At 43.5% G+C, this 21,966-nt stretch overlaps 1 protein-coding gene across 2 annotated transcripts in view; it reads right to left on the bottom strand.

The window, feature by feature from the left end:
- KRAS (KRAS proto-oncogene, GTPase) overlaps nt 1-20,488 on the bottom strand; it is a 41,794-nt gene extending 21,306 nt beyond the window's left edge. Inside the window, exons 1-3 of one of the 2 annotated variants that reach the window (XM_077826273.1) lie at nt 20,361-20,488; nt 15,550-15,671; nt 5,854-6,032 (exon numbers count right to left, since the gene is read on the bottom strand). In XM_077826273.1, coding sequence (XP_077682399.1) covers nt 5,854-6,032; nt 15,550-15,660 — 290 coding nt within the window. In that variant the 5' untranslated portion in view covers nt 15,661-15,671; nt 20,361-20,488. Of the gene's footprint in view, nt 1-5,853; nt 6,033-15,549; nt 15,672-20,356 lie in introns of both variants that reach the window. The other variant, XM_077826281.1, reaches the window with a different exon arrangement.
- Between the last annotated feature and the right edge of the window lie 1,478 nt (nt 20,489-21,966).

Genomic DNA, 21,966 nt, shown 5'->3' with positions numbered 1-21,966 from the left:
ATGGGGCAGTTAAAGGGTCTGGCGGGGAGAGGCACGGGGAGCCCTTCCCTGCAGCTCCAGGCAAAGCGTCCACCCGACCCTCCCTGCCAGAGCCTTTCCCCACTGCCCTGGCAGAGTTTTTTCCCTCCACCCTGCAAGCGGCACCCACCCGCTCCCCTGCCAAGACTTTCCCCGCTGCCCTGCACCACAACACACCTGCCAGAGCCTCTCTCAGCAGCACCACCCCTGCACCAAGACTTTCCTGCCGCCCCGTGTGCAACGCAGCGCTCACCACCCACCAGAATCTTTCCCCACTGCCCAAGCCTTTCATTGTGGCAGGAAAAGGCTCCAGCAGTGGGAAACTACACTAACAATAGCAGTGTAGACGTGGGAAGCATTACTCGGGCACGTAGAGAGCTGTATAGGGTACGGATCCTAATGTTCTGGCGTGTCTGTACTCCACTCGCCTAAGCAATGCCCCATGGTCTATACTGCTATTTATACCTGTACTAGCTGTGCATGCAGTCTGTACTCTGCATACCGCCGTAAGTGTAGACGCAACGATGGGGTCTCAGGGTGGATAAAAAATCAATGATTTAAAAAAAATATGTTTTTATTTAATTTGGATTTTTAACTTAAATTGGATTTTTTTGATAAAATGCTTTTTGAGAAAAAAACCTATCTAAAGATAGTTTTAATTAAGATACATTATAGCTCAAGGATATCTCATCATGGAATAGGGATTATAAATTCTAATTCTATAGTATGAGACAATATATTCATGTAATGTTTAAGAAAAGTTTTGTAAATGAGTTCCAATAGTTCCTGGATTAGGGACCCAATCTTATCGGGTTCCAGGGGCTTCTGTATAGATTATTTAGGTTAATCTTTCTATCTACCCAATGGGACTCTGTGCTAAGTCTAGAAGATACCATCAGAGATGCTTAGTTTTGCAGTCCTCAAAAAGGATGTGCGTCTTCAGAGATATAATGCTTGTTAACAGCAAAAATGTTTTAAAATAAATAAATATATAGAGATGAGAAATAACAGACCTCAACCCTATTGTCCCTCTGCAAATTTGTGTGCACAGAGTCAGTCCCATACCTCTCTCTAAACGTGCAAAGTTTCAAAAAGTTCAATGAATAGAAGATTGTTGGGGGCAGTATAGATCTGGACAAGGAGAAGAAGTCTGGAGATAAATGTGAAAAGGGAGGGACAGGCAGTAGAAACAAAAGTGAAACTGTTTGAGCAGCATATTCCAGAAGTCTTGAGTCTTTCTGAGTGTAGCCTTCATTGCTTTGAAAGCTATCATACCGTTCTCTCACTAGAAGGGAAAACCTATAATGGCAGCAGGCCATAAAAGAGACCCAGTTTGGGTCTCATCTATCTCTGAGTTGTGAAGAATATGTATTAAGGTTATAACAACCAACAAGAATGCACTTTTATGTAGAAATCCATGATTAAATCAAGTCTTCCTGACTAGTGATTTAAATCAAATCCACCTTGCTCTCAATTTATTGTCTTCCCACATTTAGAAAACATTTCTCAAGAATTGTTTATGATCAGTGTTTTATTGTACAGCTTTTTTTGCTGACTGATTATACTGCCTGACATCCTTTTGCACATACTATCTTAGCTTTTTTAACGAATAAAATACTATTAAAAACCCACAATAGCTGGCCTGTATTAAAATCAGTACTGCTGACATCTGTGCTAGAGGGGGAGATTTTAAGATTTGTCTCTTTAAATCACTGGTTTACTTTTTTCTCTGAGACTTTCTTTAGTAAGTGGCTCCCTCTTTCAAATACTAGTTAGAATGCATCTTTAAAATACTGGATTAAAACTATTTGGCAAAACAATCATGTTGCTGAAGGACTCTCAACAGATAATGCCAATCACTAATTTAATTTCTGTTTCCCACCCAGACAGTCTGGAAGTTTACTCCTTAATTAACAAAGCTATGGTTTCTTATCTTATTAGATATTTAGTTCTGTGAACCGTCAATCTCAGTTCACAAGCTCATTCACTGATGTGTGAACGTAACAGTACTCATGCCAGAATTCAACCCTTAATGTTCTTTGGGGAGAGGTTGTATAACAAGAAGCCTTCTTACATAATTACAGTTGTGCTCCCTGCATTATCTCTGTACGAAGGGTTTGAAAGCCATACTGTATAACTCAAAATACGGAAACCTGGACAAAAATAACACTATGTTCTTTTCACTGTTAAAGCAAGAATAAAAATAAGTCTGCTATAACCACACAGGAAGCGCTCTGGGCTGGTGGTTGAAGCATGAAGGGACATACAAATCTTTAGTGCATCTGGCACATAAATATCTTGCAACGCCAGCCACAACAGTGCCATGCAAATGCCTGTTCTCACTTTCAGGTGACATTGTGAACAAGAAGCAGGCAGCATTATCTCCTGCAACTTGTAACCAACCTTATTTGTCTGAGTGATTGGCTGAACAAGAAGTAGGACTGAGTGGACTTGTGGGCTCTAAAGTTTTACATGGTTTTGTTTTTGAATGCAGATTTTGTTTTTTTATTACACATAATTCAACATTTGTAAGTTCAACTTTCACAAGAAAGAGATTGCACTACAGTACCTGGATGAGGTGAATTGAAAAATACATTTTTTTTTGTTTTTTACAGTGAAAATATTTGGAATGAAAAATAAATATAAAGTAAGCACTGTACATTTTGTATTCTGTGTTATAACTGAAATTAATATATATGAAAATGCAGTAAACATCCAAAAATATTTAAAATAAATGGTATTCTATTGTTGTTTAACAGCGCTATTAATTTTTTTAAATCGCTTGACAGCCCTATTTTTTTTCTCTCGCCTGATGTGGGCTTGCTAGTTATACAAGTCACAAGATTAGGTTGCTTAATGCACTGTACATGGGACTAAATAGAGACAATTCTTAAAATGAATCTAGTACAAGAGGTGAACTTAGAATGTCATGGCCGTTTTTCACATTGGGAGCACACTACTCTAGCGCTCTGTGATCTGCATCGGCTTCCAATATGTTCCTAGGTTGAATTCAAGGTGATGATAATGTATTAAGTCATGAAAGGGTTGAGATTTAAGTTCCCTCTAAGCTGCGGTGGCCACACAGATGCCTAGTAAGCCCCACACAGGGACTCAGGGCTGTGGTGGGGAGAGACACCCCTCCCCCAGCCCCAACACAGACCTGCCTCGGACTTGCCGTGCCCAGGGGAGAGGCATCCCTCCCCTGCCTCCAACTCAGCCCCGGCACAGACCTCCTGCGCCCAGGGGAGAGGCACCCCTCCCTCCAGCCCAGGTGCTGCTGCGGGGAGAGAGAGTTGGGGGGAGTCCTCTCTCCCCACCATAACCATTGGGCAGCCTGCACCCCAAACCCTCATCTCCGGCCCCACCCCAGAGCCTGCACTCCCAGCTGGAGCCCTCACATTCTCACCTCAACCCTCTGCCCCAGCCCTGAGCCCCCCTCCCACATGCCGAACCCCTCAGCCCCACCCCCACCACATGAATTTTGTTATGTGCACCAATATGGAGGTGATGTGTCAGACATCGCCTCTATATTGGTGCACATAAAATTCATTCCGCACATGCATGAGAAAAATTAGAGGGAACCCTGGTTGAGACTGCCAAATTCCCACAGTTAAGATCAATGGAAGATGGAGGCATGAGAGCTGAAGATCCTCACTATAAATGGGAGGGAGCACCTCACAGGGTGTTCTCTGGAAGTGGTTCTGACTTTGGAAGTGTGCTCCGCTCCCCTTCTCTTGGTCCAAAGTCCAAATTTGTTAATTTTTTCTTCAGGGTACAGACCAATAGTTACCCTAATGTGTGTTTATTTTAATTATCCTTATATTAGCAGTATGTATTTTTGTTTACATCAATATGGGAAAAGTTGTTTTTTGTAATATATTTATGGGATAGGCAACTTTTTAAAAGGTTTTTAATACATAAATAGACACTATAATCAGGAAAGTCATATTACATATCCTATTAAGTCATAATAGATAACTAGGGCCAAGATTTTCAAAGCATAACTTTAATTTGGTTATCAAATTTTAAAAACCTAAGTTGCAGATCCCCAGGCTTCATCCATATGTCCTGCTATACAGTGACAGACAAAGGCCCCACAGAGATGGGTTTTTTGGTTCATGCCATGGTCATGCATTGCCCATGTAGATCACCATATCTTTTCATACAGAGCACAACTACTCCACTTTAACTCCAAGAGTGCCTGCTATGGCCTCACAGTGGGCAGGATTTGCCCGAGGGATACAAATCACCTCCATTCATCTCAATAGGATATTAATGTTGAAATCTCCTCATTTCCGTATTTGTTTTACATTTTATTTACCTTTCAAAATGGCCCTACTTCTTGAACTTCCAGGAGGCTTCAGCCATCCCCCTTCTACCTACTCAAAACCCTGTGTCATGCTCCAAGCATAAGTGGCAAATTGGAAATACTCTGGCTAAATGACTAAAGGATTGATTAGCATATATTTAATTGCTTATAAACTGCAATAGCAGCTTTGAAGCCCTGCTTATAATATTTACTCCTGATGGAATTTTGCACCACTGCACACATGCAGAACTCATGTCTGATAGAATGTATTTTCGCAGGGAAAAAATAAATTGTGTTTCTTTCCCACCTCCCCCGTCGCCATTCTGAACCCCCGTCTGCTCAGTGATGCAGTTCTGCCTTTTGCCAACCAGAGGCCACTGTGGAGCCAGAATAGCCAGCAACATGAACACAATTGGCTGTTTTGGCACCACAGAGGCCTCTGGTGGGCAAAAGGCAGAACTGCAGCACTTCTCAGGCAGAATGTATTTTCTGTGTGGTAAAAAAAAATTCTGTGCCAGACATGAATTCTGCACACGTACAGTGGTGCAGAATGTATTTTCTTCTCAGGCAGAAAATATTTTCGGGGGGGGGGGGGGGGTGGATTTAGTGGCGCAGAATTCCGCCAGGACTAGAAGGTCATCACAGCATCCTGCCCACAGAGTCAGGTTAGGACAGACAGAGTGGGACACATGGGGCTGCTGTGGAGTCACAGACTGGGATTCAGAATGGCGAGGGGCCGGGGGGGGGGAGAGGAACAGACTGGAGGACAGGCTCAGGAGCTAGTGGATTGACAGCATTGAGCCAGGGGCTGAATGGGAGTGGGGGTGAAAGGCCACACGGGGATGCGGATGGGGCTGCAGAGACATGGGGGGTGGGGGGGGTGGGCGTGCAGGGACATATGTGCCTGACCGAATGGGAAAGACTTGGGATCAGCCAGGGTCTGCATGGGAGAGGATCCCCAACTCCCTAAAAATCCCTACCCTCTCCCCTTAAAAAAAAAAAAAAAAAAAATGGTTTCATACTTCTCCCACCCATACCCAATAACCCTCCACGTTCACTTCAGGCTCCTTCCCTCCCTCTCAGCTACTCCATTATCCTTGACTCCCTCAAGACTTTGCACTGCTTCTGAGGGGTGTGGGAAATTTATGTATTGTAGTTTAAATGAATTATTCAAAGTTCTGTTTTAATATGCCTAGTCAGGGATCTATTTGTCAAAAAAAAAAAGTACCAGAATCTTTTTTTTGTCTGTATTATTACAGACATACTTGCTGACAGGTATTTTGAAGTAAATTACCAAAATTACTGAAACTGGAATGATTATTGTAATTTTGACAAACAAAATATGCAGAATTTTTAAATTTTTTTGGTGCAGAATTCCCCAGGAGTAATAATATATTATTATTCCACAACTAACTAAACTGTAGGAAACAAACCCATCTTTTGGTATGAAAGAGCATGAGCAAGCTGATTTCTCTCTTTTGAGAGTCACCAGGATGATAGTTTAACTTAAAAAAAAAAAAGCTTACCTATAATGGTGAATATCTTCAAATGATTTTGTATTATTTATGGCAAATACACATAGGAAGCCCTCCCCTGTTCTCATGTATTGGTCCCTCATTGCACTGTACTCTTCTTGACCTGCTGTATCAAGAATATCCAAGAGACAGGTTTCTCCATCAATTACTACTTGTTTCCTGTAGGAATCCTGAGAAGAGAGAAAAAAAAGTCTTTAAATTAAACATGGCAGACTTTGACCTTCTATAACTCCACTTTACAAATGATCTCAAAATGCTTTACAAAATTAAGCAAGACTCTATATCCCTGAGTCAGGTATTACCCACCCCTTTCTACAGATAGGCAAACTGAGGCACAGAGAAGATAAGTTACATGATCATGGTTATACAGCAAGCCAGCCGCAAAGTGGAGAATAGACCCAGGAATATAGATTTTCATTCCCCTGCTCCAGCTGCTAGACTCTGCCTCCATAATCTTAAACATATAAAATATAATGTTTTCTAAAGAACATCAGATGCAAGTGGCAGTCCTCTTTTTTTTGCCCTATAGATAACTGCAATTTGGATACAGTCCCAGATCAGAAGTTCAGTGGTTGCATTTTCATCAATACCAGGGTTGCAGAAATATGCAACCCATGGTTTTTCTGGATCTAATTTACCTTAAGTCTAGCCACTTTGTGAACAATCAAATCAGGCATTTAATCTTCACACCCTGGATATTTTCAGGAAACATCCATGAACCATGTCCAATACTGTGACAGCAGCACACAAACTAGCCAGATGTAAACAGTTTGCAAACACATTTGCAATTCCTAAATATACACCAATGGAGGAGGAAGAATAGATTTAAGAATGATGCAAGAGCCTAACACTTAGTGTTGGGGGTAATAAGTCTGTTTTCTACCACTAAGCAGCCTGAAACATGAAAATTAGAATAACCAGTAATTTTGAAGACATTTTGATACTAAACTTTGAAAAACGTAAGCTATGGCTACATGAGAGAGCTTACAGCAGCGCAGATGCATCAGTGCAGCTGTAAGCTCTTTAGTGTAACTGCTCTAAGCCGACAGGAGAGAGCTCTCCAGTTGACTTAATTACTCCAGCCCCCGCAAGTAGCAGTAGCTCTGTCGGCAGGAGAAGCTCTCCCACTGACGTGGTGCTCTCCACAACAGCACTTAGATTGGCATAAGTTATATCGCTTGGGGGGTGGCTAATTCACACCCTTGAGTGACATAACTTGTTGACTTAAACTATAGTGTAGCCATAGCCTTAGTGTCAGTGCATAGTTTTACATTTTCACAATACAAAGAAACAAGTTACAAAATGTGACTCAGATATGAACTCTGACAATTACCATTACATGTAAGAAAGGACTACTTCAGCATGGCTGACTCAAAGTTTCCAGAATCTGGATTTACAGTACCTGATGTCTGCACACAAGACTCAAGCAGAATTCAGGCATTGGAAAGTAACAGCTAACTGCTGGAATACACTAACAATTCTTTGTTTTTGATGCTAGGTCTCAAACAGTTTCATAGAATCATAGTAAAGTAGGTCTGGAAGGTACTTTGAGAGTTCATCAAGTCCAGACCCCTGTGCTAAGTCAGGAAAAAGTAAACCTAGGCCATCCATTACAGGTGTTTATCCAATTTGTTCTTAAAAACCTTCAGTGAAAGGGGTTCCACAGCCTTCCTTGGAAACCTATTCCAGAATTTAACTACCTTTATAGCAGGGATACTATCCACTGCTACATATTATATCCATCACTTGTCGTCTTATCTTCAGTGGACATGAAGAACACCTGAGCACCATCCTTTTTATAACAGACCTTAACATACCTGAAGATTATCATCAGGTCCTCCATCAGTTTTCTCTTCTCAAGGCTAAAGATGCTCAGGTTTTTTTAAACCCTTCCACATAAGTCATGTTTTCTAAACATTTCATCATTTTTGTAGCTCTCCTCTGAACTCTCAATTTATACACATCTTTCCTAAAGTGTGGCGCCCAGAACTGGACACAGTACTCCAGCTGAGACCTCACCAGTGCCAAGTAGAGTGGGACATATGATACTCCTCCATCTTGCATACGATACTCCAGTTAATACACCCCAGAATATTAGCCTTGTTCACACCTGCATCACATTAATTCATATTCAATTTGTTATTCACTATAATCCCTAGATTCTTATCAGTGGTGCCATCACCTAGCTAGTTATTCCCATTTTGTAGTTACATATTTGATTTTTCCTTCCTACGTGTAGTACTTTACACCTGTTTATCTTGAATTTCACTTCGTTGATTTCAGACCAAATCTCCGATTTTGAATTTAATCTTATCTTCCAAAGTGCTTGCAACCTCTACCAGTTTGGTATCATATGCAAATTTTATAAGCATACTTCCCATTACATTATTCAAGTCATTGACTAGTACTGGACCCAGGGCTGACCCAAATAGATACTCCCTTTCAGTTTAACAGAGAACCATTGATTACTCTGAATACTGTCTCAACCAACTGGGCTCCCATCTTAGAGTAATTTCATCTAGATCACATTTCTCTAGTTTGCATGTGAAACTGGATTGTGTGACTGTCAAAAGCCTTACAAAAAAAATCAAGATATATCACGTCTACTGTTTTCCCCTCATCTTCAGTCTAGGCCAATAACCCTGTGAAATGAGATTGGTTTGACATAATTTGTTCTGACAAATCCATGCTGGCTATTCCTTATATCTCTATTATCCTGTAAGTGCTTACAAATTGAGTGTTTAATAATTTGTTTTAGTATCTTTCTAAAAAGAAAAGGAGTACTTGTGTCACCTTAGAGTGAGCTGTAGCTCACAAAAGCTTATGCTCAAATAAATTGGTTAGTCTCTAAGGTGCCACAAGTACTCCTTTTCTTTTTGCGAATACAGACTAACACGGCTGTTACTCTGAAAAGTATCTTTCTAGTTATTCAAGTTAAACTGGCTGGTCTAGAATTCCTCAGGTCCTCTTTGGTCCCCCTTTAAAAGATAGGTGCCATGTTTGCCCTTCTCCAATTCTCCTGGCCCTCACCCACCTCTATGAATTCTTGAAGATAATTGCTAATGGTTCTGAGATTACTTCAACTAGTTCCTGAAATACCCTACCATGAATTTAATCAGACCCTGCTAACCTGAATACATCTAATTTATGTAAATATTCTTTAACATCTTCTTTCCCTATTTTGGCCTGTGTTCCTTCCCCCTTGTTGTTAATATTGTCTTGAGTATCTGGTCACCATTAACCTTTTTAGTGAAGACTGAAGCTAAATAGGCATTAAACACCTCAGCGTTCTTGACATCAGTTATTAGCTCTCCTTCCCCACTAAGTAGAGGACTTACACTTTCCTTTGTCTTTCTCTTAAATGTATATACAGAGCCTCCTCTTATTACCTTTTACGTCACTTGCTAGGTGTCATTCATTTCATTCTTAACCTTTTTGATTTTGTCCCTACATACTTGTGCTATACTTTTGTACTCTCTTAGCAATTTGTCCATGTTTCCACTTTTTGTAGGATTTCTTTTTGATTTTCAGATTAAAGAGCTCCTGATGGAGCCATATTGGTTTCTTACTACTCTTCCCATCTTTCCATTGCAATGGGATAGTTTGCTGCTGTGCCTTTACCATTGTCTCCTTGAGAAACTGCCAGCTCCCCTGAACTGTCCCCTGAAAGATTTCCTTTCCAGGGGACCTTACCTACCAGCTCTGAGTTTATTAAAGGTTCAGTGATAGTATAAGTGAGCACATTACTTTTGTATACAAACTGCTATGTTTCGGTAAATATTATATGCATAGAGCATTTTACAGCAATATCTATCACTACAGAATACTAAAACAGAGGCATGATATATCCATGGAAAGTGCAAACAATGCTTTTCTCAGAAATCTAAATGTGTCATGGGTACAATGCTTCAGGAAGAAATCCCAGCATTACTTTTCAGATCCTTTTATTTTCCAGTTAATATCATATCATTCTGTTCTTGTTAATACTAACCAAAATTGAAAGCTTAAGCTATTGTGCTCTATTGAGTTCTTCTTGTGAATGAGGGGGGAAAAGTAACAGAGAGCATCAGTTCTGGTTACAAGTGAAACAGACAGCTTGAAATCTAGCCAACTTTTAACAAATTATTTAAGTTCTAATAATTTAAACTAGTTTCAGGTATTACACCTGCTCCTGGTGCCCCCTACCAACTTTTACAGTTTTACATATGTTTTCCCACTTTAAAGTGTTTTTTTCTCTTCCCTATTGATGTATGAAAAACCAACACAAAATGAGAGGGAAATGACTGTTTGTATAAGGTAAGGTAAGTATTCTACACAATCACAAAATCCCAAATACTCAAAGTGAATGAACTGGGGAAAAAAAAGTCTCATCTCTTACTTATCTTGATCCTAGAAGATATTTGTAACAATACCACATAAAATAATTCAGGTACAAATGTGACTTTAAGTTGACTGTGTCCCTTTAAGATAAAGTTCACCTCTCACATCACTTTGGAAATATTTTGCTTAAGTGCAAAGTTAAGTGCCAAAGTAAGTAGTAGTACATCTACTTTAAAAAAAATACATAAACACTGTTTAAATATTGATAAGGTTGCAACAAACCTACAAGCCCCAGGAAATGTAAAGTTAACCTTAACACTTTTTTCCTGTTGTGGAATGTTAAAAGGACATCCAGAGTCCAGTGCTCAGTTCCCATTAAATTGAAAGGCAGAGTTGCCACGTTCTGCCATTAGTTTCATCACCAAGCTAACGATAAAGCACAAGCCCCACCTTTGGCACTTTACTGATCATATCAAAAGAAAAGAAAATCCTTAGTTCTTTCTCTATTCTATTATTTCTCCATGAGAAAACATCATTCGTGATGACCAAATGTGCACTGTCGGGCCTTCAAATCTCCCTACTTCTCCAAAGGAGGCAAAACTGCAAAGCTGAGCTATACAAAAAGAAAAAACACTCTTATTTCAAAGAGAAGGTAGATAAGGTAACATCTTTCTTTGGACCAACTTCTGGTGGAAGGTACAAGATTTTGAACTAGACAGACTTCTTTTTCAGGTCAAGGGAAAGAAACTTTCCAGACCTGAACAACTCTGCAGTTCAAAAGCTTGTACCTTCCACCAACAGAAGTTGGTCCAATAAGAAAAAGATACTGCCTTGCAAAGCTGGTGTTTCTTATATTCAAAATTAAATAATTTGTTAAAAGTTGGCTACATTTCAAGCTGTCTGTTTAACTTGTAACCAGAACTGGTACTCTCTGTTACTTTCCCCCCCTCATTCACAACAAGAACTCAATAGAGCACAATAGCTTAAGCTTTCAATTTTGGTTAGTATTAACAAGAACAGAATGATATGATATTAACTGGAAAATAAAAGGATCTGAAAGGTAATGCTAGCATTTCTTCCTGAAGCATTGTACCCATGACACATTTAGATTTCTGAGAAAAGCATTGTTTGCACTTTCCATGTGACCAACATAGCTACACCAGCACTCTTACTTTAAGTAATGAATGTCAAGGAAAATAGCTCGGCCATTTTTTTTCCAGTTAAAAAAACAAACCTATTATTTTAATGTAAACGTTATAGTCCCTGAAATAGTGGGTTTCTAACGAAGGCACGGACAGTTAGAAACACAAGTTATACTCACAAATGGTTCAGCTACAGTTTTCTACTTCATCTGTTCATTTAGATTTCTGAATTCCATACACCTGCATCATAAAACTTTTACACCAACAGTACTCTTTCTATAAGAACTCTTTTAATATTGACTAGATTTCTGTAGAAAGTTTGGGAAAAAAAAGTGTTTATTCAAATCAGATCAGTTTCCAATTTCATGTACAAGTGTAGGAAAGCCACCACTCTCAGGGCCCCATCCACAGCCCATTAAAGTCAATGGGAGTTCTCTCCCCGACCAACCAACTTCAATAGGCTTAGGATCAAACCCTTATCATCCTCCAAAACAGAAGACACACGTAGGGCCAAACGACTTCTTCACTCGGAGCCCAAAGGGGACTTTTAGCTTTTCAGTCCATGCCTAGCCACTTGGAGATCGGTGGCAAGTGAGTAGCGTCAGACTGCCTTCTATCCCCAATGTACAGCACACCTGCATATGTACTCCATGTGAAGGAGGCATGCGGAAAGGAGTCCAGTCTGGTGAATGGGTACCCTAAGCTCCTGGCCAGATCAACTCTTCAGGGACAACTCTGAAGACCACTCTCGCATCTAAAAGGCACGCTCTCCACTCCTCCCATTGAGCAGTCTACTACAGACTTGGACCTTACGAGAAATTAACTCTCTCCCTCCCCAGTGGGATACTACACTATAGTGTAGCACTGCATCTTTACCATAGAAAGAAGAAGTGCTTGAAGGAGCTAAGCCCTCCAGCAACAGACAAGACAACCAAATGCAAAAGTCCTTGCTCCCAAAAATGAAAGGAAACCTCATCTACCATGACCAGAAACAGGATTTGAGGTGGTAGAGGGAATAAGAACAGAGATGATTCTAGAGAATAATTTAAAGTTTGAAATCGCTCTCCCCCATCTGTAAATATTCGAGGAAGGGAAGAAGAAATGCCCCTAGATAAAAGTAAAATTAATAAGTTGATATAAATAAGTTTTCATATTTATAATTTGCCATTTTATGAAAAAATCTCAGATCGTTAAGTTTTGTGAGTGCCTAGACGTAACGTGGACTAGCTGTCTATATGTACCCAGTAGATAAGTATTGTATTGTAAGTATTACCATTTCTGAAAAAATTACAAAGTTCTTAAAAAAGAATTTAAAATGCATCATAGAAAAGGCACAACAGATTCATATGTAAGTTAAGATATTCTCTTGTATGTAGAACTTCAAATGACTGCCTCTATGTGTTCTAAAAGAAATTCCACACCTAGTCCGTCGGACTTGTACCATTGCCCCAAAACACCATAGCAAAACCAGAAAGTGCCCTTTTACTGTGCACGCTCCAACCAGCAACGAAAGCGGAGTTACATGCTCGCTCTCTGAGGGAGAGACAGATTGGAATTTAGAGAAGGCCAAATAGTTCCACTGTGGATTAGAGTAAACACACAAGTGAAGGGGAAATAGACAGCAGTGATGCCCCAGGACCCAGCACAAAAATACATCACTCAAGTAAGAAACGGAAACCCAGAGTAGCAGTCATAACTTTAAAATAAATAAATAAAAAATAAAAAACAAAAACCACTCCAGAAGTCAGTTGTAATTTTTTCCTGAAAACTAGATTCTGTAATTTACATCAAAAGCCTTTATTTCCATTACACTAATTACTTAATTTGTTATCACTGGTCTTTCAGAAGCCCTAAACTCAATGTGATTTGTGCTAATGGCAAACACCTCCACTGTTGTCAGCGACAATGCTGAGATTTTCCACATTTGTGTACTGTATGTAATTTAAGGGAAAAAAATCACTATTAACTGATCCTTGTCTGTGTCAGACACTTGATAAAAAATTCTCTATTTATACCTTTATGAAAGGACTCTATACACAAGTTAATATGAGCCGTTCTAAAACGTTATTTAATTAGGATGGAATTTTCAAGAATGCCTAAGTGATTTAGAAACACAGGGTAAATTTTTTTGAAAGCAGTTCAGACTTCTTAAGTTCATAAATCACATAGGAGATTTTGGAAATCCCACCCTGAACAACTTTCAAGCTTTAGTTGGGTATTTTAGGGATAGCCCACTTGGATGGCCGGTCTTTTTCTAAAGAACATTTGAAAAATACATAAATATTTTATTAAAATATCAGAAAATGAATGAGCCACAATACATTCTGGATAGAAGATAAAATATTTGACCAGTAGATGGCACTAAACAAACTGCTTCAATATATTAGCCCATATTTATAGGTGTTGGTCTACATACACACTTACACTGATCTAACTAAATCTGTTCCCTAAAAGAGTTTTAGTTCTTTAGGTACAAGTGTGAAAGTAGACCAGCCTGAAGTGGATTTTATGTGGGTCTGAGACCTTCCACAGATCATACATTCTAAGAACAAAAATACTTACATATGCTATTGAAAAGTAATTTTACAGAGATACTTATTCATAATGCATCTGCTGACAGGCAATAAATATTTTCCCCTTCCCCACTATCGTCTTTCACAATACATAAATGTTACAGGTGTTGTAGATACCCCCTTTAGCCACACTAATGATTTCAAATGTCTAAGTAATTATGGAAACAAACATTTCACTCTTTTACAAGTGTAATATTTATTCTTCCAAGGAGAAGCAATCAATGAATGTTACAGCAACAACAACATTAACACAAAGTGGCAATGAGACAACGATACCATAACAGTGAAAATAATGCTACTGGCATTGTGCAAGTATCATCTACTAAAGCAAGGCAAATTTATAACCTATATTCTTCCTCACTGTGTGTTTACAAAAACACTTAATATCTTTATGGCTAGAGCTCTTTGACTTAGGCCGTGAGCCCACAAATGGATCTGTGCAAACAGCACATTTAAGCAACCCTGTTCATTAGAATGGGGCTCTGCCCTTGCAGATCCAGTTGCAGGAAAGCAGACATGTAACATCCAATTGTAAGAGCTTTCCTTGGGGGCCACTTGCCATTCTAAATGATTCCTTGCCTACAACCTCAGCTACATGATTTATTTTTATTTTATGGTGCTGTGACCATGTAATCCATTTGTCAGGTCCCTGCCCTAACAGTCTTACAAACTAACAGGCAAAAACAGTACCTAGAATATCCATTCAGACAAGTATTTATCAAAGTAACCTTTAGAGGAATGCTATTGTGATAAAGTGAAAAGATGTTTATGTAGGTAAAAACTGCAGTTGTTTCCTTCAAAACATTACACCAATGATTTCCACAACTGTGGACTACAACATAATGTTGAGGTAATCCTGTGCAACTAGTTTGCAAACTTCCTATAATACAAAGAAATTTCATTAGTCAAATCTTCTAGGAAGTTTACACTTTTCTGGGGAACATTACATGTTAACATTCTGAATGATTGGTGTTCCTAGAAGTACTAACACTATTATTGATGGATAGTAGCAATAGGCACCATAAACTTCTCCATTTAGTTCTGGCCACACACCATAACTTTTAATGTAGAACTGCCCTGTTATTTTAAGTCCTGGGCAACTAAACAATCCTCTGATGTGACGGTTTAATTATCAGTTCAAGTTATGAGACTTGCAACTTCAGAGGTAAGTTTCTTTTATAAGAATTATGAGAAAAGTCTCAAATGCTATGCTAATTTTGTGCACTTCTCTCTCTCTCTCTCTCTCAATTTAAGACACGCAGGGGTGCGCGCACACACACACACCCCCCTAGTTTACTGGGTTTTTTTAAATTAGATCTAGTACCCAGAACCAATCTTCAGGTGATCAAAGTATATTTTCAGGATATTACCTTTTGATTTTGTAACACCACTATGGAATGACAGTCCATTGAGCTTAGAATAGCACTTCGAATATCTGCCGGATATCTAAAATGTCTTTAAAACAAGCTATAAATATTGGTCACTATTATAGCATCATTTAAACAAAATACAAATCAAAAGGTTATAGAAAAGACATTTCATAGAAAAATACAGCAATACAAGCCACAAAATCAACATCAGCATTTGAGAGAAAGTAATCTGCCTCTCTCGTCAAAAGAACTTGTATACGTTATTAAAATTAAATTGTTTACCTCTATTGTAGGATCATATTCATCCACAAAATGATTCTGAATTAGCTGTATTGTCAAGGCACTCTTGCCTACACCACCAGCTCCAACAACGACAAGTTTATATTCCGTCATTTTCAGCAGACCTAGTAACAAAGAAGTCAAGATTAAGCATGAGAGAGAGAGAGAGAGAGTCAGGTTTCAATTACATGTTAAGTCATCCCCCAGTTCCTTTACTGAGGTGTTTAAAGAAAGGGAAAACCATTCTCTTGCTAGCGCACACACAAAAAAAATCTTTTGAAAAGGGGATGCTATTTCTGAGTGTAAAAAGTTGTAAAAATTTTGGTGCAGGTATTGTGCCACAAGTTGTTGAACGCAAACTGAAACTAACTTTAATTGTGAAAACCATTACATAGAACTCAGGAAAGTCAAAAAAATCTGTTTTATAGGTTATAATATGCAGTATTTTATTTGATATTCTGATCAGTTCTTTTCACAAAATGTAAGAGATTTAGGATGCTGTTCCCTCAAATCTTAAAGATAAATTGGTGTAAACATTGTCAGATCAGAAACACACATTAGAAAAAAACAAATGCTGCAGAGCAAAGCCACTACCATCAAGACCTCTCCATTTTGAGCAGTGACATAGCAAGTTGTTGGATATCAGGAGTTATGACTATAATAATATAAAATAACCCATGAAGCACTCAAAAGGGCAAAGCCTCAGAATGAAATTGATTATTAAAAATGGAGGGTCACTACTGATTCACTGGGAAGTTACAAAGTGGCTAAATACTACCAAGAGAGCAGCAAACTATATAAAGTTTTAATATTAAAATATGAACACAACCCTTTAAAACATTTTATTATCAAAAAAACTGAACACCAGGGCTCACCTGTCAGATTCACCTTCACAGATTTTTTTTCTGGGCAAGAGTAGTATACTATTATTATATAAGGGACATCCAATAATATACTATTGTATGGTTGTCATAAATTACCAGAATAGTCTTTGCCCATTATAGCCAATTCTGTTATACAAATAATGATACAGTAGCAAGTAAATTCTTGAGTGAGATGCAAAGCCTGTCAGGAGGAAAGTGACAGGCTAGGACAGAAAAGCATGGCAGCCAAAATTTTCTGTAACATCTTTGCTCCTCCGGCTCTTTATATTCCTTATACTTAGAGCTGGGAATCCCACTATTTATTTGTGCATACGGTGATTATTTTGTGGGGGAGGGGTGGAATTTGACAGCATAATGTTGTTGGGATCCAGTCGTGTGGGCTGGTGTCTGGCTCACGCTCAAGAGGCGGAGGGCGTTGGCCACCTGTCCTTCCTGCAGCACCACCTCCTCCTCCTCTCAAAGGCAGCAAAGTCACTATCTGCCTGAAGAGGGAGGTGGGGCAGAGAGGAGAGCCAAAAGACATAACCATGGGACAGAGAGAGCGGCAGAGAAAGGAAGGGGACTGCATCTGGCCCTTCAGACGTTTTAATCCGGCCCTTGTGCTCCAGCCGGGGAGCAGGGTTGGGGGCTTGCCCTGCTCCGCACATGTCGGGGCTCCCTGCGGCTCCCAGAAGCAGTGGCATGTCCCCCCTCTGGCTCCTACACGTAGGAGCAGCCAAGGGGCTCCGCATACTGCCCCTGCCCTGCCCCCGCAGCTCCCATTGGCCAGGAACCGTGAGCATTCATGGCCTGCCATACAATTTCCATACCCAGATGTGGCCAAGTTTGCCCACCCCGGTCTAGAGTATAGAGGGCTGTAGGGGAGCAGGAAGCTAAAGATATGGATGGGTGTAGGAGCTCTCAGGGGATATACAGAGATGCTGGGGCCAGGAGCAGCAGGTTTGTATAATTTTTTCTGGTGCCCAGAACTGGTCAAAATCCCTCTGCCCCCCACACCACCACCTAAGGCTCTGGGAGGGAGTTTGGGTGCGGGAGGGGTGCTGGCTCTGGCAGGGGGTGTGGGGTGCAGGCTCTGGGAGGGAGTTTGGGTGCGGGAGGAGGTTCGGGGTGCAGGCTCTGGGCTGGAGCAGGGAGTTGAGGTGCGGGCTCAGAGGGAGTTTGTGGGCAGGCTCTGGGCTGGGGCAGGGGTGCAGGAGAGGGTGAGGGGTGCGACGCTTACCCTCAGGCAGCTCTCGAAAGCGACCGGCACACCCTCTGGCAGTGGCTCCTAGGCAGGATGGTATGGGGGGCTCCATGTGCCGCTGCCCACAGGGACCGCCCCTGCAGCTCCCATTGGCCACAGTTCCCGGTCAATGGGAGATGCAGAGTCAGCGCTCAGGGCGAGGGCAGCACACGGACACACATCCCCATGGGGCTACAGGGACGTGCCGGCTGCTTGCAGGAGTGGCGTGGAGCAAGGGCGGGCAGGAAGTCACCTTAGCCGTGCTGGTGGTGGCGGCAGCAGCTGGGGGGCCCCTGGCCCTTTTAAATCGCCATAGGGTGACAGGCAGGGCCGGGAGATGCTCCGGGGGAGGCACGCGGCGCTGGGGGAAGAGACCCAGCCCCAAACATTGGTGGAGACAGGCCCCCAGGCCCTGAATATTCCTGGAGCTCGGGCACCACAGTCCCATATAACTTGTCGCCATTGGCTGGGGGCTCTCAGGAGGACACGGGGATGTAAAGTCAGACGAGGATAAGGGTATAGATGGAGTAGAGGCCCTCAGAGGCCATCAGGTGTAGGGATCAGAAGTTGGGATATACAGAAGGTACGGGTTCCCATGCAGTATAGGGTGCAGAGGAGGCTGGAGTACTCAGGGGGTATAGAGAGCATTGCGGTCTAGAGGATGCAGAGGAGGCTGGGATATAGAGAGTGATAGGGGCTCTTGGGAAGGGTAGGGAGGCGTAGGGGCAGGTGAGGCATGGGGCATACAGAGTAGAGACTCTTGGAAGTTATAGAGCTTTGGGGGCAGGGGAAGGTGGGGGGATATGGGATAATGGCTCTTGGGGGCACATGTGGAGCAGGGACTGTTGGGGTCACAGCGGGCAGAGGCAGCTGGGGTCACAGCGGGCAGAGGCAGCTGGGGTCACAGCGGGGTGTACAAAGGTGGAGGAAGCAAGGATTGTAGATAGGGTTGCCAATTCTGGTTGGCTGTATTCCTGGAGGTTTCATCACATGACAATCTTTTAATTAAAGAATTCCTGGAGACTCCACGGCAATCCTGGAGGGTTGGCAACCCTAGTTGTGGTGGATATAGGTGGGCCGGGGGCACATGGAAGCTGTTGGGAGTATAGGTGTACAGTGGGTATATGGGGGGCACAGGTGTGCATGAGGGCTGGAAGTACACAGGGGTAGGGGCTGTTAGGGGCACAGGTACACAGGCAGCTAGGCACAACCAGGGGGCAGGAGGCACAGGGGGTATAGGTGTGCAGGGGGCTGTTGGCATACAGGGGCAGGGACTGTTGGGAGTTCACAGGGTGCAGGAGGTACAAGTGTGCAGGGGGTTCATGGGGGGCTGTCAGGGGCACAGGTAAGCTGGTGGCAAATGGGGGGGAAGGGGATGAAGGGGGCAGGGACTGTCATTGGCATAGGTAAGCAGGGTGTTGGGGGCACAAGGGTGGGCAGGGAGCACATGGGAGGCAGGTAAGCCAGACACTAGGGGCATACAGAGAGCAGAGGACACACAAGGGGGGGCAGGTGGGCAGCAGCTGTCAGGGACACAGGTAATCAGAGCTTTAGGGGCACACAGGAGGCAGATGGGCAGGACAACACATGGGGGCAGCAGGGAATAGAAGTGGACAGGGAGCACACAGGGGGCAGGGCCTGTCACGGGCACAGGTAAGCAGGGCACTGGGGGAAGGTGGGAATACAGGTGGGCAGGGGGCTGTCAGGGGCACAGGTAAGCAGGGCATTGGGGCACACGGGAGGTTGGTGAAGATACAGGTAGGCAAGACACACAGGGGGCAGCAGGGGATACAAGTGGGCAGGGAGCACACAGGGGCCAGGACCTGTCAGGAGCACAGGTAAGCAGGATGCTGGGGGCAGGGGGATACAGGTGTGCAGGGGACATATGGGGGGACAGGGGGTGTCAGGGACACAGGTAAACTGGCAGCACATGGGAGGCAGGTGGGGATACAGGTGGGCAGGAGGGCACAAGGGGGACAGGGGCTATTGGGGGCATAGTTAAGCTGGCAGCACATGGGGGGCAGGTGGGGACACATGGGGGCTGTCGGGGGCCAGGTAAGCTGGGGGCCCATGGGGGGCAGGTAGGGACACAGGTAAGCTGGGGGCCCATGGGGGGCAGGTAGGGACACGGGGGGCTGTCGGGGGCACAGGTAAGCTGGCGGCACATGGGGGGCAGGTGGGGATACAGGGGGCGGGGGCTGTTGGGGGCACAGGTAAGCTGGCGGCACATGGGGAGCAGGTGGGGACACAGGGGGCGGGGGCTGTTGGGGGCACAGGTAAGCTGGGGCACATGGGGGGCAGGTGGGGACACAGGTAAGCTAGGGGCACATGGGGGGCAGGTGGGGACATGGGGGGCTGTCGGGGGCACAGGTAGGCTGGCGGCGCATGTGGGCAGGTGGGGGGGCAGAGGGGCCGGGGGGGCGGACGGGGGCCGGGGCACAGGTGAGCAGGGCGCTAGGGGCACACGGGGGGGGGGGGGGGGCAGGCGGCTGGGGCGCCTCGATGCGGGCGGAGGCTCCAGCCCGGCCCCTCAGGTCTGGGCTCCCCAGTCCCCGCTTCCCCCCAGGCGGCGGCGGCGCTGGCCGGGCAGGGCGGCGGCGCTGGCGAGTCTCTCCGCCCCAGGTCCCGCTGGAGGGTCCGGGGTCCCGGCTCCACACGGCCTCCGCCCGCCCGTTCCCGCCACCCCCCCGCCAGGTCCCCGCACCTGCCTGGCGCTGTCCGGGCTGCGGGGCGCCTGCTCGTCCCCGCCGCGGCCGCTCGCGTCCCTCTGCCTCTCCGTGCCGGGCTGAAATGGCGGGGGACGGGGCTGGGGCTGCCGGGGCTGCCGAGCCGAGCGCCGAGCGAGTGGATGCGCTCGATGCGCTCCGCGCTCCGCCGCAGGGAGCGGGAGGAGGAGGAGGGGGGAGCGACCCACCCACAGACTGACAGGCCCGCAGTGTCCCACGGAAACTGCCCTCAGCTCCTGAGGCAGCAAGCAGCACAGACAGAGCTACAGCCCCAGCCCTACAGGGACACACACACACACACACACACACAGATGCCCAGCCCTGTAGCTCCACAGCAGCCCCACCCCAAGCCAGGAAGGCTCCACTGCGGGGGGGGGGGGGGTGGCTTTCTATGAACACTTTCTGTCAATATTTAAAATTTTCAAAAGTTTTGGCTACTCCACTCAAGCGTGGCCAGCCAGAACGGAAAGAGAACGAAAAGCAGAAAAAAGTTCATCAAAATTTCCAAACCCCTCTGTCAAAGATACTTGAAATAGGAAACCACACAGAGCCAGACACCTATACACAGAACCCAAGACACTCAGACCTACAGAATTACAGATCCACACTGCGTCTTTCACACATAAACGTATTGGGCCCACTATATGCATAAAGAAAAGAAGTACTAGTGGCACTTTAGAGACTAACCAATTTATTTGAGCATAAGCTTTCGTGAGCTACATCCGATGCATCCGATGAAGTGAGCTGTAGCTCACAAAAGCTTATGCTCGAATAAATTGGTTAGTCTCTAAGGTGCCACTAGTACTCCTTTTCTTTTTGCGAATACAGACTAACACGGCTGCTACTCTGAAACCTGTCACTATATGCATAGTTCACCATACACAGATCCCATTCCTGCCGAGCAGTACGCAAATGTATGAGCTAGTGCATACTATCTACATATTAATAAAGCACACAGTACCACACAGCAAATGATATCTCCAAGAAGTAATGTTTTTGAGGAAAGTGGTTTAATCAGTTCTACGGCTTGTTTGGGTTTTATTCTTTTTTTTAAAAAAAAAAAAAAACACATTTGGTTGTTTAGTCAAGTATATTTGGGAAGCTTTCTAGTTAAATTTGAAAAAGGCTTTGTGGGGGAAGAAAAGTAGAAATACTGGCAGAAAATAGAAGGGGAGACAAAAACACACCCCCTCCAAAGAATTACTGTAAAACTTAAAATAATTGATGCCAGTTAAAGTTTTTTGTTTTCACTCATTTAAAAACTAAATGAAACACCTCTTCTAGTTGCACAGGATACTCATTGCAAAAAGAAATAAACATGAATCAAATTTTTGAGTCAAGTTAACAATTACAGGGTGAAGTCTATTTTCTCTAACAAAAACGCCAAAAACTTAATATCCTATAACCATAGAGGTCTATTGTACCAGGTGAATGTATAGACCTTTACTATATAGTGAATGATGTCAATTTTTAAATCTACATCAGGGGTTCCCAAACTTGGTTCAAGGCTTGTTCAGGGTAAGCCCCTGGTGGGCCATGAGACGCTTTGTTTACCTGAGCGTCCACAGGTATGGCCGCTAGCAGCTCC

This window comes from Eretmochelys imbricata, chromosome 1, assembly GCF_965152235.1.
Source record: "Eretmochelys imbricata isolate rEreImb1 chromosome 1, rEreImb1.hap1, whole genome shotgun sequence".
Classification (NCBI taxonomy): domain Eukaryota; kingdom Metazoa; phylum Chordata; order Testudines; family Cheloniidae; genus Eretmochelys; species Eretmochelys imbricata.
This window is presented reverse-complemented; position numbering and strand designations above follow the sequence as displayed.